We start from the raw sequence: 15,582 nt of genomic DNA on the forward strand, positions 1-15,582 counted from the left end.
AATTTATGGACATGGAGCTTTTATCCCTCTCCTGATAGCTGCCACATCCTCTCCCCATTTCAATTTGTTGGCTCACTTTCTTACGTGAAAGTCAGCAGAAAAGGGGCACATGGATCACCCGGGGAAGCTATTGGTCAGACAGGGAGACCAGAAACTGCCTTTAATTGTCCAGGAGAGTGTCTGAGCTCGACCTCAGCAGCCAGCCTTGGCCTGGGGAACTCAAGGGAGCTGTAAGACACACGGTTAGGAGGCAGATATCATTTTGTGTAGTGCTGGGGGACTAGCTTCAATTAAAGAAGATGGCCATCTTGTAAAATCTGTAGCACGTACGGCATTTTGACATTAGAGAGGGGAGCCCAGAACACTCACTTAAGATTAGGAAAGCAGACTTCATGCACATCCCTCTCATGTTCACATACGCTCACCAAGGGCAGCTGCTTCCATCAGTTCACCTGAGTTATCCTTATATTAGTGGACACACGGGGAACATCCCTTCCATGGACTGCCTGTCTCACTGTGCCTTTTCTTTTCACAAGTCTGGAGGAACCATAGAAAGTCACAATATGGGATGGTTCAACACTGAAGGCAAGCTGGCTTCGGTCTCCTTTCCCCCTTAATCCTCTGCAACAGTCGTCTTGCTGACACCAGCCCTTATGACCTCCGCAACTCAATATCGCTTCTCCAGCACCGGGGTTCAGACTAGAGGTCTTGACACTTCACACGCAGCTGACAATTGCTGTGATGGAAGGATGCAAGGATAGGCAGCTTCTCATGCTATGAGATAGCTATAACCTACAAAGCTGAAAATTAACAACAGCTCCTTGAGAAATAATCCCAAAAAGGCTTGCCATAGCTTGGGAATGTAGCCCTAGACATGGTTTGGTTTTGAGAATGATTTTAGTACATGCTCCCCCATTCTCAGCACTTTCAGCCTGCTTTGACCACTAACTGCATTTCTCTTCTCCCTACTTACACTGGGCAGGATTACAGGGTGAACATCTTCCTGCGACAGCAATGGAATGACCCACGGCTGGCGTACAACGAATACCCTGATGACTCCCTGGACCTGGACCCCTCTATGCTGGACTCCATCTGGAAGCCTGACTTGTTCTTCGCTAATGAGAAAGGGGCCCATTTCCATGAGATTACCACAGACAACAAGCTTCTGAGGATCTCCAGAAATGGCAATGTCCTCTACAGCATCAGGTGAGGTGACTCAATGGGAAGAGCTCCACCAGTGTGGGGGAGGGCAGAGCTAAACTCTCACTGTTCAAGCCGAAAACGAGAAAGTGAAGACTTTGAGCATGCTGTTGGACAAAAGAAATTGAGGGTTTTTTTAAAGGGGGAGATCATAAAATTAGCAGTGTCATAGCAATGTGGTGGGAAGGGACGTCTGGAGGTCTCCCATGCAACCTCGTCCTGATGATTAACAACAACAGATCAGGTCAGCTGTGGCTTTGTCTGGCCAAATCGAAATAGCCCATGGATGGAGGTCCCATGACCTCTGTGGGCAGCCTGTGTCAGCACTTCATCCTCTTTCTGGGGCAGATTCCTTCACACAAAAATCATTGAAAATTGAAACACATCCTTTTTTCCCTGACCAATAACTCATCTCTACCTTTCTCAGTCCAAGGACTTCTGTTCCTCACTAGTAGATTCCTTAACATCCCTAATGTAAAATTACATGAGATATTATACTAGCACAAGCCTAAAACCAGCTGTACTACATGAAAACTAGCAGGTGTCCATGAAAACTATGCTTTGAAAGCAGCAGCACTTCCTGACAAAAAAAATTAGGGAAACTGCTAAGTAGAGCTCCATGGCTTTGTCTCAGCATTACTCTTCCCATTTACCCCTTTATCACTAGATCCAAGAATCCATCAGTGAAGCTGAACTAATTGCACTGAATTTCCCACAGGAAATTAATCCAGTCCCCACCTTCACTTCACTTCCAACCCCATCCACTCTATTTTAAACCAATGAAACTAAGATCAAACTTCATGAGCTTAAAGAGGGAAAGTTTAACTCTATCTTAAAGACTTTTTCACCTCATGTATAATGTAAATTTGCCTAAGGTACGCACAATCCATCTCACTCTGCAGCTCCCGGTGGCAGCCATGGGGAAGAAAAAGCAGCACAGAGCTGTAAAATGGAAAATAAACAGCTTAATGCTGCAATGTAGACAGCCTCCATCAAACATCAAGGTAGTTCCAGCCCAAAGACCAGCTCCCTGCTGGCCAACACGGTAAAAGAATTGCCATGCCTGTTGGCTGAATGTGAAAAACTCACATTTCTTAATTTCTAAACACAGGCAGGTAGTAAAACTGCCACCAGCAACTTGGCAGTGAGCATGTCACAGAGTCCTGGTCCAGGTGGGTTTGCAGGAGCACAGAGGGGGAATACTGGGTCACCCCAGCCCTGGGGTTGCTCTGCAAAACAGAGCAAAGACTCAGCAGGGGACATGGAGCAATGTGGCTGAGCTGATCACCGTTTTCAAGGCAAAAACTTGAAAACAGTTCAGTTCTTGTTTTAAAAAAAGAACTTTCCTATCTTCCTCATCTCCAAACGAAAATATAGGTTCCTTTTAAAGCATGATTTTCTGTGAAAACAAACAAACAAAAAAGGGACATTCATGGTGGAAGAGCATAAGGCAAATGCAAAGAGTTTCCAAAAGGAGAAATAATCTTTCCCTTTTAAAAAAAAGTTTCCGTCTAAAGTACTCTGCCATTTCCTAACTGGCACTTTGCTACTACTATTTGCAACAGTCAAACTCTAGTCAAGGCATTTACAAGAAGGTGGGCTTTGTCCCATGGACCCAAGACTCAGGATGCTCAGCACTGGGTTCACCCAAAATCACCCTTGAGGGTTTCACTCTCTGATCCCTTCTCAGCACACACTTGTCCAGCATGTGCTCAGCATCTCATAACCTAGTTAGTTGTAGCCACAGTCGCCCCTGTTTCGTAGCTGGCAGATATTTACAGCAAATTCTTCTCAAGGGGCTTCTCTGAAGATGTAATTGAAGGCTTATCTCTCTGATTGATCAGAGATGGAGTTCCCTGCCAGAGATGTGATGAGAAAAACAAAGTGGGCAAAGGCTAGTGGTGACCCTTTTCTAGTAAGGTGTTTGTTTAAACACAAAAAAAGCAGTTGCTTTCATAAAGAGGAAACTTGAACAGGTTGATTCTTTCTACTGTCACACCTTCTGTCACAACATGCCTCTAAACTCAAGCAGAGAATTTCTTCTAACATAAGGATTTAAGTTAAAGTATCTTTCCCTCTTGCTAAGTTTCTTCTAAGTCTGATGATAGAAAAATTCAATTCCTGTCCCCCAGGAAATTCTGCTATTTCTACATCAAAGAAAAAACCTGAAAAATCTAAACACTTCAGGGAACAGCATTTTCAGCATTATCAAACCAAATAACACAAGTCTAGCTATCTGAATCAAATCATTTAATATCAGCTTGTTGAACCAAACAAACATTTTGAGCATAGATCATGGTATAGGGCAGCACAGCAATATACCACAGAAAATGCAGCCTGCACCTAGGGGAAAATGGAGCTTGAGAGACAAAAGTAGAGGTCTCAGGGGTCACATCAGGAATTCAGGAAGGTGCAGAGGTTCATACTGACTTACCACTGAGCATTTTCCCTGCAGAAAATCCCAACAAAGTCTCTTTTTTCCCCCACAGCAATGTGTAATCTTGATCAAACTTCATTTTTTTTTCTGACACAGAAATGTCCTGTTCAAAGATTTTCAAACAGTCCCAGTCTCTAGGAATGCATCTGGGGGGTCCAGAGAATGGGTTTGGGCTTGCTGTTAATCCAGACTGCTGAGAACCTGAGGCAAGAAATGAAGACTGAAGCAGCAAAACTGTTTGGTGTGGGAGCTCTTTGTTCTGCACAGTCCAAAACAACATTGCAATGAAACGCCATCTGCAGCAGGCAGCTCTGCTGGGAATTATATCACAGATCCAAATGCTCGGTGTTTCTGATGCTTTCCAACACCACGTGTGAAAACACAGGCAGGGAAGAAGTGAATGATCGGTCATTCCCCCCAGCACACCAGTGTGTCTCGGGCAAGGTATCAGCCTGTTTGCAACACTGGATGTCCGAGAGGGTTCACCCCCTCATCAGTACCACAAACTGTTTGACATTCCCCTGTGCTGTCTTCTCTCCTCAGGATCACGCTGACTCTGGCCTGCCCCATGGACCTGAAGAACTTCCCCATGGACGTACAGACGTGCATCATGCAGTTAGAAAGCTGTGAGTCCTGCGCACATCTCCATTTTGGAGAGGAGACAATGTGTTTTCCCTCTCCCTCTCCCCTGCCATTTCCCTCCCCAGCTGCAACCTATTCCCAGTTCAGCCTTCACTGGAGACTTGCTCAAGAACCACTTGCTCAGGATTTTCTATTCATTCAGTACACATGACATTTCCTAGCGAAGCCAAACCTTAAAAGATCCCACGAGGGAAGCCCTGGCTTGCTTGTATTTACATTGGCCTTTCACTTTGGAGGAGAAAGATGAAAATGCTTTCAGTTGCAAATGGGATTTTTTTCTCTCTGGATGAACATTTGCCCCTTGTACCTGTTGCTTGTCTCAAAGGAGGGAAAGAGGATGAACAACTCCATTCAGAGAAAGAGGTCAAGTTTGAAAAAATAGCAAACAGCTCGACAAGCCAAATTCAAGAAAAATTGTGATTTATTACAGACAATTCATTGCACACCATCACAGCTCCTGTGCAGGTCATTACCCTAGCTTTTACCTTATGCATAAGCAGTTCTCCCTCAACCCAAATCCCATTCATTATAGCATTGCCAAGGAAGGCCAGGATAAGTCCCTGCTTCCAAGCATAGCTCCCTTCTACAAATCTGTCCCTTTCCAGATCAGTATTTCATATGTTTCACACTGTATTTCTCCCCTCTTCTCAACAGTTGGCTACACAATGAATGATCTCATATTTGAGTGGCAAGAAAAAGGAGCCGTGCAAGTTGCTGACGGGCTGACATTGCCTCAGTTTATCCTCAAAGAAGAAAAAGACTTGAGATACTGCACAAAGCACTACAACACAGGTCAGTGCTGTTTACCCTTAGCTGCTGGGTTCATTAGAGAGGAATTCAGGACTGTGCATTTGCCAGAGTCTCTTGCTATGTGTGATGGCACTCTGGTGATACAAGCCTTGTCCTACACAGCTAGGGACAACATATATATAAATACACATAGACATGTTACCAATAAATATACACATATATAGGCAATAAAAAGTCAATAGACACAAATGTGTGGAACCCTCTTGTCCGCAGTAACACCTGCATCAGTTCAAGGGTGTTTGGTCTGGACCTCTTCTCCCAACATCTTCTTTTTATCGCTGATGCAAGGGAGCAGGTGAAATCTAAGTGACAAAGGACATACTGCCAAGAGCTTTCTGGTTGCACATTCATATTTCAGAACTGGGCAACAGCTGTTATTTTCCTTCTCTAACAAGACTTTGGTTCTAGGCAATGCAAGGAAAGTCCCCAGACAATAGCTGAAAACAGGAGGCTCACCGTGCCTTACCAGTAATCCTCCATGTATCTCCCATCTTCCTCAGGCAAGTTCACCTGTATAGAAGCTCGTTTCCATCTGGAGCGGCAGATGGGCTATTACTTGATCCAGATGTACATCCCCAGCCTCCTTATTGTCATTCTGTCCTGGATCTCCTTCTGGATCAATATGGATGCTGCACCTGCTCGTGTTGGCCTGGGGATCACCACGGTGCTCACTATGACCACACAGAGCTCTGGTTCCCGAGCATCACTGCCTAAGGTAGGGATAACGCTTATCTTTGCAGAGGGGCAAAATGTGAACTTTCTGGGGACAGCACATAAGTAAGTCACCACGTAGATCCTCCTGCTCAACACAAGAGGCATTCTGCTGCCATTGCCCTATTCCAGTTTAAGAGCAAGCAGAACAAATTCCAGTCCCCTTCTGCAAAAATGTTCAGAGTTGCTATGACTAGCAGTAAAACTTCCCCTAAGATTCAGCGCTCACCCCAAGATCCACCACAGATCTCTGTAGCCAGGAGCTCTGTACCTTACAAACCCCTGCAACAACCACACATGGGTATACACTCTACATTCTAGCTTTTGACTCACTTGACCATCATACTTTTATAATAGTACTGAATTTCCCTGTTATGAAGGCCTTCTGGTATGATCAGATTGGATTACTATTTTCCTTGCATATAAACCATCACAATCAAGACCTGGATAAATTAAAAACTGTGGAATTATTGCTACTTAAGAGTCCAGGAGCACTTTCAGTGGCCTGATAATACATTCATGTTAAATGAGCTAGATTTCAGTAAGAGCAGGTGTCAACCATATCATGGCTTGAACAACTCCTTCCAAAGACCTTGGGAGTAACATGTAAAATAGCAAGAAAAAAGGCACGTGAGTGAAGAAGCCACCCCAACTCAGTCTCTCTCTCTGACTCCTAGGTGTCCTACGTGAAGGCCATAGACATCTGGATGGCCGTATGCTTGCTGTTTGTGTTCTCCGCACTTCTAGAGTACGCTGCCGTCAACTTTGTGTCTCGGCAGCACAAAGAGCTGCTCAGGTTCAGAAGGAAGAGGAGGCACCATAAGGTAATACATAAAGCATGAAGGACATGGCTGGAATCTGTCCCAGCAGAACATCACTACATGGTCAACTGAACCGAGCCACTAGCCCCCGGAGGAGTCCTCAATATATGGTCAGATGTTAAGGAGGGTCACACATCAAAAAGCAGGGCTACCTCAATGAATTGTGTCTCTTCTAACAGTCTGCTGACCCCAGGCATCTAGCAAGCTGGTTTTTGTTAGCTAGCCACGTGGTCTAAGCCAAAAGGGTTGTTCTCAACAGAACAATTTTCACACAGCAATGTTCTGGTCTGAGTTCTCCTCTTCAGAAGACACAGCGAGGGCAGGGGGGGGCGGGGGGGCAGGCAGGGAGGTGTGAGGGATGTCTATCAGAGAACAGTATCCCCCAACAAGACAGCCTACATTAGCCCGGAGGTAAGTGACACCTCTTTTGTCTCTGTCATCTCCGTGTTCAAAAGCATCTGCTTCTCAGACTGACTGCAAATTCCTCTCGGAAGGAAAGAGCATTATTCTCAGCCTCAGCCTTGCTCCATGCTTACTCACCATGACTGACACCAAGCCGAGCATGCATGCATCACATAGACATGCATCTCCTGCAGCCTGGACTCGACTAGCTTTTAGGCTGAGGTACCACAGCAAAGATTTCACCTCACAGGATGCATTAGAAACATAAAGGTGTCCGTGATCACAGGAACAAAGGCACTTAAAAATTGTCTTTAATTAACTAGTAGAATCAGGTAGGTGGTATCAAATTTTCGGCACCAGGCCTGAGAGGCTGCTTTCAAGCTAGCATTAAAAACAGATTAAATTTTCTAAGAAAAAAAAACCAGACAATTTTGCTGATGGCAATCTCAAGAGAGCCCCTAGGAGACCACCAGGGTCTGCCTAAAATATTCCTCCTGGGTATTTGTCTACCCTCTATTTTAAAGAGCCCTCCGTGATCCATCTCATCCAGAGACCCCCCTATTCCATTGCTTCACTGTCCCAGGCATTAAAATTCTTTCCCAGGGTCTAATCTGTCCTACAGCAGTTCACAGTGTGTACCTGGAGAACTGCCACCATTCCAGGAGGCAGTGGGGGCTAAGGAGCAGGAATCCCCGTCTCTTTGTAGATTTGCCTCTCTCTGCTTCAGTTGTCCTATCTGCAAAACAGGAGATAATTGTTCACTTGTCCCCAGCCCAGTCAGGACCAGGGATGAAAAGTTGGACAAATGCAAGGGGAAAGAAGTAACAGATGAGACCATTAGCACCCACTGATTTTGTCTGGCCAGAGCAAGACCCTGCCATCTCAACATCAGCTGAGGCAGTTTTGGTTCAGAAGATGCAGCCTGCTTAATAGAGCCAAAGCTAAAACTACCCAACATGGGTGCCTCATAGTGCTTTTATCTCTTCATCTAGATTCAGACATCCTGTCTCTGGATCCGTGCTGTTGTATGCAGATCATTCTGTTGATAAAACAATAAGAGAAAAAAAGCCACTAATATACAGATGAGTTTAAAAGATATTTGCCAGAGATGTTCCATTGAACACAAAGCTGCTATTACAATCCCTGCCCAATCTCACAGCAATTTAATTGGAACAAAGCATAAACAAAAACACTTGCAAAAGCAAAATGAACAAGGTTTGCAGGCTCATCAGAAAACTAGGAGCTGACTGCAAATATGCAAATGGATTAGTGCAGCTGCCAAAGAAACTAATTGCTCTGTCCCAGTGTCCTGACTTGTCTGGGTAGCTCTGCCTGGTTTAGGTATGACATGCCAGGCTAAAAACAAGTGGGATGTTGCAGTGGTCCATGCTGGTGGAGGCAGCTGGGGAGAGGAGCAGCCCATGCCCACATTTATTAGGTCTGCCCAAATCAAAATCTACTAGCCATTCTTCACAGCTCGATGCACTGGACAATGTGCCATGGTCTGGCATTAGTACAAGTGCATCCAGACAAATCTCTTTCTTACTTTCCTCAGAGTTAGATGCAAGGTGCTAGCTTATTCTCATCATTAAGAGTCTTTCCTCCTCTCTAAAAAATAAAAATGGAATCAATAAATATCTGTTATCGGGCTTCAATTGGCCCTTTCCATTTCTGAGCCAGCTCTTACCACTTTCTCTCTGGAAAATCGACTAGACAGCTCTCTCTGAACCCATTATGCTGTCTGTATTTACTGGGGCAGACAGGTCCTGGCATGGGGAGATGTAGGGACTGTGGTGGCTAGGGAGACTTGCTGTCCCTTTGAGGTATGGACCAGTCTGGTTAACGTGACACCATCATCAGACCCAGTTGGAGTGTATTTGGAGACCCAGCCCAAGGGGGCGAGCCCAGTGCAGCTGGTGATGTCTTTGCCTTTCTCCTTTGATATGGCACCTTGAAAAAGGCACCATTAGCTGCTCTATCCTAGGTACGGCACTCACACAAAACAAATCAGCCGCAGAAAACAGCCAGTGGCCCCTCAGCAATGAGAACAGAAAGAAATTCAGTAACTTAGGGAATTAAGTGATTTAGGCTAAACCAGACATGTGTCAGTGCATATGTGTTTGTGCAGCCAGAGAAGAGCAGAGGCAGTTTTACCTGACCCTCCATAATACAGACGTGATGAGAAGGTCTATAAGCTCTGAGCATCTCAGGAGGCCAGGCCTTTGCAGCCCACGCACACGTTATTAGCTGCACAAAGGAGTCCAGTTAAGGAAAGGGGGACAAGTTAGGGATGAGAAGGACCTTTGCAAAACTCTCCCAGATGCCTCAGAGCCATGGGATGCTGGTGCCCGCTGCCAGGCAGGCACAGCCCCTGGCACAGCCCGGGGCTACCACATCGCCCCGTGCCATCTGCCTGCAGGTGCTGGCAAGAGCCGGCAGCGTGGCTGGAGGCATCTCCTGACCGCTGGGCAGTGGGAAGGTCAGAAGTGGCCCCTGCAGCCCCTACCCCTCCAGGTCCCCATCCACCCTCGCTGCCAGTGCCTCATCCACAGTGCAGGTTCTGGCCACCTAAAAAGTAGGATGCTTGCATCACTTATCATCAGAAAATCAGCCTTTTAACTGAAAAAAATCTCTCTAAGGGAGCCAAGAGAAGAGTTTCTGTGATCCTTGACTCCCAGCTTGCAAAGTGACTTACTAGATGTTGAGCATACGGAGTCACTCAGCCCCGAGAGCAGCTGGGTCCTAATTTCTGGTGCCTCAGTTTCCCCAGCCAGTGCACTGCCCCCTCACAGAGGCATTGTTAGGAGTCAAAGACGTTTAAAGGTTGTCAAGTTTCAGATAGCAGGGACCAGAGATACACCAAGGGGACACAACTAGAGCAGGGAAGAATTATCCAAAGGCCTGCAAAATTGTCTCAGCCAGGACTCTGAAACAAATAAGCCTGCTGGTAGGTCATACAACTCACCAGCTTGCCACCCTCCCCCAAAAAAACCCCAAAACAAAGAAGGTTCGATTTTATTTGGGTTGTTTTGCTTTGCTCAGATATGCCAGCGTGCTCTCCCTTCTGCTTCTCTGCCCCAGACCCCCCAGCACAGTGCCTCCATCCCACGCAGCTACCCGCTCGATACCGGGGCCATCCAGAAAAGACACTCTGCAAAGGAGAGAGGAAGGGGCAGCAGGGCACCTCGGGCAGGCGGGTTACGAGGGAGGGGGCCGGTAGGTCAGTGGTGGGGGACACAGGTCCGTGGTGGGGGACACAGCGTGGATCAGCATCTGTGACAGATAATTAGTGCCATCGGTCTAACAATTAGCCTCGGTGACCTGTAGTCAAGAGACTTGGGTTTCTCACCCTGCCTCTGCAGCTCACTGGTTGTATTACTTTGGCCAAACTTGGTTTTCCCTGTGATTACGTTCCCGTGTTCGATAAAATAGGGCTAAATCATTCTGAGAAGCCTGCAAGGCCTCCACCACAAAACCAGCAATCGCATTTGCCTTTAGACTGGAAAATAAATTCTTTTTCTCGCTCAATAATTGGAATTAGCACAAGCAGCCACGTCTTATTGTTGACGCACAGAAGGGCCCTTCTGTCCCTCACCTGGAAGGTGGCTTGTGGGGGGGGGGCTGTGGGCTCAGGGGGTCCCGTGGGCAGGCGAGTGGAGGGTTGGTTGCACGCCGCCTGCAGAGGTCTTTTTCTGGACAGGTCTCGGCGCCTGCGCGTCCATGTAACTCTGTAGGAAGTCTCACGCCGCGGCTTCGACTACGGGAGTTACATGGAGCCCACTCCTTCTGGGCAAGCTGATACAGCACAGGCAAAGCAAAGAAGGTGCCAATAGGAGCGGGGGGAGGGAGAGGCAGAAGCAAAACAGGGGATGCAATTGAAAAATGAAAGCAGTACCATAGACCCTTCAAGTATGTCAAAGACCCCAGTGGGGTGGAAGTCAGTCCTGTTCTCCATGGGGTGCCTGGATCCCCTGATTTGCATCTGTGCATCACACAGCTGGCACCCCTCTATAAGGCTGATCTCCTAAGAGCAGAGGGTTTGTCCAAGGGCACTGAGCTCAGGGCACGACGGAGGCATCTCCCCCTTGCAGAGCGGGAAGCTGTCAGTGGAGAGCCTTATAGCGAGGGTGCACTGTCTATATCTCATTTTAAGTAGAGTCCCATGCTGAATCTGTTTCAGGAGGACGAAGCTGGTGAAGGCAGGTTCAACTTCACTGCCTACGGGATGGGACCAGCTTGCCTACAAGCCAAGGATGGCATCTCCGTCAAGGGCGCCAACAACAACAACACGGCCAACCCGGTTCCCCCGCCGTCCCGCTCCCCCGAGGAGATGCGAAAGCTGTTCATTCAGCGAGCCAAGAAGATCGACAAGATCTCACGCATCGGCTTCCCCATGGCGTTCCTCATCTTCAACATTTTCTACTGGATCATCTACAAGATCGTCCGCAGAGAGGATGTGCACAACCAGTGAGGGAAGGGGAGCAGCTGGGAGGGAGTGAGCAATCCTTTATATATGTGCAATAGCAATGCAGCAATGCATGAATTTAAGAATGTGGCAATATCTACTAAAAAAAGGGGGGGGGGGGGGCTGGGAGGGACTTTTAATCATGTGAACTGAGGATAACTGGCACAGGGAGAAGAAAAAAAAACCCTCTTGATCTGGGGAGTGCAGGGTGGGGCTAGTTTTACAGCATAGGAAGGTTTGGATTGCTCCAGCTGCAATCCAATCAGTGTAATATATTAATATATATTCATGCTTAATTATAATGCAAAAAGAAAACAATCAAGAAAAAAGATAAACAAAAAAAATCCTTTTTTTAGCCTATTAACAGCTTAGATTCTCAAGTCACTGGAATGATTCATAATTCCATGTGCAGAAATGACTGCAATTACGCTTTATCTGACTTTTGCTATAGAAAGGCCATACCAGTCAAGCACGTGGGGTAAAAAAGCCCTAACAAAAGGAAAAAGAAAACCCAAGAAAAACATTCTATGCTTCTCTAGGTTTTGCACTTTGGAAACTGGATAGATGGGGAAACTTAAGAAAGAGGCTGCGGGTTGTTGTTTATTTTATATATTTACTTTTTTTAGTCACGGGTTTGCTGATCAAACACTTTGTGACTTTTGAATAGAGGAAAGCAAATACATTATCTCTCTCATGCCCATCAGAGAGCATCCAATGGGAAACCCGAGAAGGACATCAGGGCCTTCATCAGAAATCGCAGGTACCTTCTGTCCTTTTAAATGACCTGGCAGGATTCAAGTCCCAGGAGTCAGAAATACTATTCAGAACACTAGAAATGATGAAGGATTTTTAAAACGGCCCTTTTTTTTTTTTTTCCAAACCCCTTTCTGCCATGTTTGTTTACAATGGGGGGATGGAAGCGCTGGATGAGTTAAAGCAGAACTTATATTTAAAATATAGAGAAAACAGGCATATTCATGCCTTGTCGCAACAGGACCGGGCAAATGGCAATAATGTCAGTAAGGGGGGGTGGGGGAAAGGTGTGTACAGAGAGAGTGACTTTTATTTTCAGACATTACATAGCAGTAATATTAATAGCGAAGCTGGGTCAATGGACCCAAAATTCTATTTTTGTATCTATTTTGGTGCTGCATTTAGCTTTAACATGGATGGGAAGATGGAGCAGGCTGCTTTGCCCCTCTCTGCTGCCCAGCAGAGTCCTGGGCAAGGCCAGCACAGTTTGGGGGGGGATAGGGAAGCAGGGGGAGGGAGGTGGGAATGGGTGAGCAAAGGGGTTTCCCTTTGGCCCAGTGGTAGCACAGGCTGGCATGGGCGTTTGGGGTGGGGGGGACACACACCAAATGCCTCCAGGGTGTTATTTGAAAGCCCGGCTCAAGGGTGACATGGGCAAGTCAAGGGCTTAATGCCCCACTTGCCTCTCTGGGACCCTGGGCACGAGCCAGGCTGCAGCACCGGGGTGATTCAGGTGTGTTCGTTTGCACTTTAGCGAGGCGGGTAAAAGAGAGCATGAAGGAAGAGACAATCAGTCTGCACTGAAGCACTTGGGCTCGGGTCTGGATTAGGCACTAAATGAAGGCAGAGAGACAAGTGGCACCTAAGGGGTGCTTCCACTCTCCCTCCTCTCCCCCGTCTCCTGCTCAGGACTGGACCACAGCTGACCTGGGCTGCAGATCTGATGCTTGCTCTGGGAACAGACAGGCTCCCACTTGCAGAAGCTGCATCCTCCACGGCAGCTGGAAGAGCTCAGAGCAAAGTACCCTCTGGCACTGTCAGGTCCAGTCTGGCCCAGATCAGCAGCACCCAAGCCTGGGATGGGAGGTGGGAGTCCCAACCAGCGCAGCAAGAGGCAGCTATGGGAGAGGGTGGGGGAGCATGGGGACCTGCGAGTCCTCCTAGCACAGGGTTGGTGCCAAGAAGAGAGAGCCCAGAGAAAACACCAGGGCACTCCTGGGCTGGGTAGATGGACACCCATTTCCGAGGCTGCCAACTCAGCACCTTTCACCAGCACTAAATACACTTTATTTAAAGAGGGGAGAAAAAAAAAAAAAAAAAAAAGGAAAGAAAGAAACTGAGGATAAGAACAACAAGGAAAAAAAAAAGGAGAAAAAAGAAAAAAAGATGGTGGGCACTGTGTGGACTAGGGCAAACGGCAATATTTCCTAGTGTTTTGGCAAAGGCCACCTAGCTTTCTGAGTCCCTTTGCACTGCTGAGACAGGGAAAGATCATGCGATACCAGTGTGAACCAGTAGATCAGCCCCTTACCCCCTTCCCTCCATTGGAGCAGCAGAAAACCTGTGGGCTGAGGCTTTCTCCGTCCCCTGGCAGTCAGTGCTCTCCCAAGCAGGGAGATCTCAAGCTGTTGAGCAGAGGCGTTACTTGATGCTAGGACAACTTTCCGAGCCTTGGCTGGAGCCCAAGTCTGCTGCTGGCTCTGGTTTTGCTTGCTGAATTATTGAACTCTCCCTGCATGCGCGACAGCCGGTTGTGCCAACTGCGGGTTGTGCGATTGCTTTAAACGGCGCATCCTTGTCTGAGATGAAAGAGCAAATCCGGGGAAATCCCCTCCCTGCCCGGCAGCAGGGTAGAGGCTTGGCAGCCCATGAACCGCAGCTCCTTGCTCATGCAGGGGGAACAACCGCAAATCAGTGTTGTTTGGGCAAAAAAGGTCCTGCCTCAATGCCCAGACTTTGCACTTAGGAGTCTGGCAATTTGGTCGTGGTTCACACAACACCTCAGTCCCCCCAGGCTAGCAGGGATGGCTCACCAGGGCACAGCCAGCTGCAGGTTTCCTTCCTAACTGGAGCTGCTTTCAGGAGTTTCCCATAGGTTATTAACAAGTCCCATGCACCATCCTCCTACCCAAGTGAGTTTTGATCCTACATGCCAAGGGCAAGACCAGAGCAAGGAGAAGGAATACGTTCCCACCTCACTTCATTCTGCTCAGGCTTGGAGACCGAAGAGAAAGCCCACGTTCATCCCAGACCTACTGCTTGGACATGCAGATAAGCTCACAGTTACTCCTTCACTAGAGCTCCAATGTCACTTCTTGGCACTAAGTAAGGCCAGAGGAAGGCAAATTGGGGACTAGAAATCATCAGAAAGATGCTTGCGTTTCCTGCTCATACAGAAGCACTTCAGCGGCTAATGGAGCCCATGGGAGTTTAGGGACTGAAATAAGAATTACATGCTTATCAGCCTGCCTTTGCAGCCAGGTTGACTCTACCAACCAGTAGGCACGTTTGATGCTAACCGTAAGCAGCATTGTTTTCTCTTCATTAAGCAGCCAGTTTCCATTCGGGCCATTTTCCAGCCCCAGGGCTGCCTGCACAGTGACAGTGAGCAGCACTCACATCCCAACATGAAACATGCTGGGGTCTTGGCAAAGGTCTGACAGCGCTGAGATAGCTGTCCCACGGACATCCTGCCAGTTTCACCACATAGACAAGACCTTCGACTGTCCTAGGAGCCCCTGGCAAGTCTGCGTAGTTTTCAAAATCAAACATTTTTCACCATCTGTACTAGGCTGTGTTTAGTCTCTGTATTGCAACAGAACTTGCTTTGATAACCTATCTCATCTTCAAAGTAGGCTGCTTCAATAGTGCCAGCAATTATATTTATTCGTAAGAATGTACTGGATTTGATATTGCAGGGTAGCTTCCAGGCATATTGATGGAATTTAAGTCAGTAATTGTTAGCTCTTGTTAAGAACAAGGCTCAGAAGCAAAACCTCTGAATAAAATAGACAGCAGTCCGTCTGGCAGTAAAGAGAGAAAATAGGGTCCTAATTCACTTGGACTCTTTGGAAAAACAGGGCTTTATCCCAAACAACATTATTTCCAGATGTTGCTGGAAACGTATCACTTGATGGAGCAGGAATTATTTTTCCTTATATAGAAATATAACTGCAGAAAAGAAAAAAGAAGTAGGATAAACTTATTTTTTGGTCAGGTAGATGAGTTTTTCCCACTTTAATTCCCGATTAAAGCCGCTTTCCATCTGGGATTCCAGTACCATGGAAATCTGAGAGGTGCTGAAGGGGGTCCAGGACAGACCAGCAAGCGCATGGTCTGCT

The 15,582-nt window shown here is 47.2% G+C and overlaps 1 protein-coding gene across 2 annotated transcripts in view; it reads left to right on the forward strand.

Moving 5' to 3' along the window:
- Positions 1-12,721, forward strand: part of GLRA1 (glycine receptor alpha 1) — a 39,971-nt gene extending 27,250 nt beyond the window's left edge. The window contains exons 4-9 of one of the 2 annotated variants that reach the window (XM_029998059.1): positions 983-1,206; positions 4,181-4,263; positions 4,934-5,071; positions 5,590-5,804; positions 6,478-6,624; positions 11,180-12,721. In XM_029998059.1, the coding sequence (XP_029853919.1) occupies positions 983-1,206; positions 4,181-4,263; positions 4,934-5,071; positions 5,590-5,804; positions 6,478-6,624; positions 11,180-11,494 (1,122 nt within the window). In that variant the 3' untranslated portion in view covers positions 11,495-12,721. The remainder of the gene's footprint in view (positions 1-982; positions 1,207-4,180; positions 4,264-4,933; positions 5,072-5,589; positions 5,805-6,477; positions 6,625-11,179) is intronic. The other variant, XM_029998060.1, reaches the window with a different exon arrangement.
- Positions 12,722-15,582: the final 2,861 nt, after the last annotated feature.

Source organism: Aquila chrysaetos, chromosome 22 (genome assembly GCF_900496995.4).
Source record: "Aquila chrysaetos chrysaetos chromosome 22, bAquChr1.4, whole genome shotgun sequence".
Lineage (NCBI taxonomy): Eukaryota > Metazoa > Chordata > Aves > Accipitriformes > Accipitridae > Aquila > Aquila chrysaetos.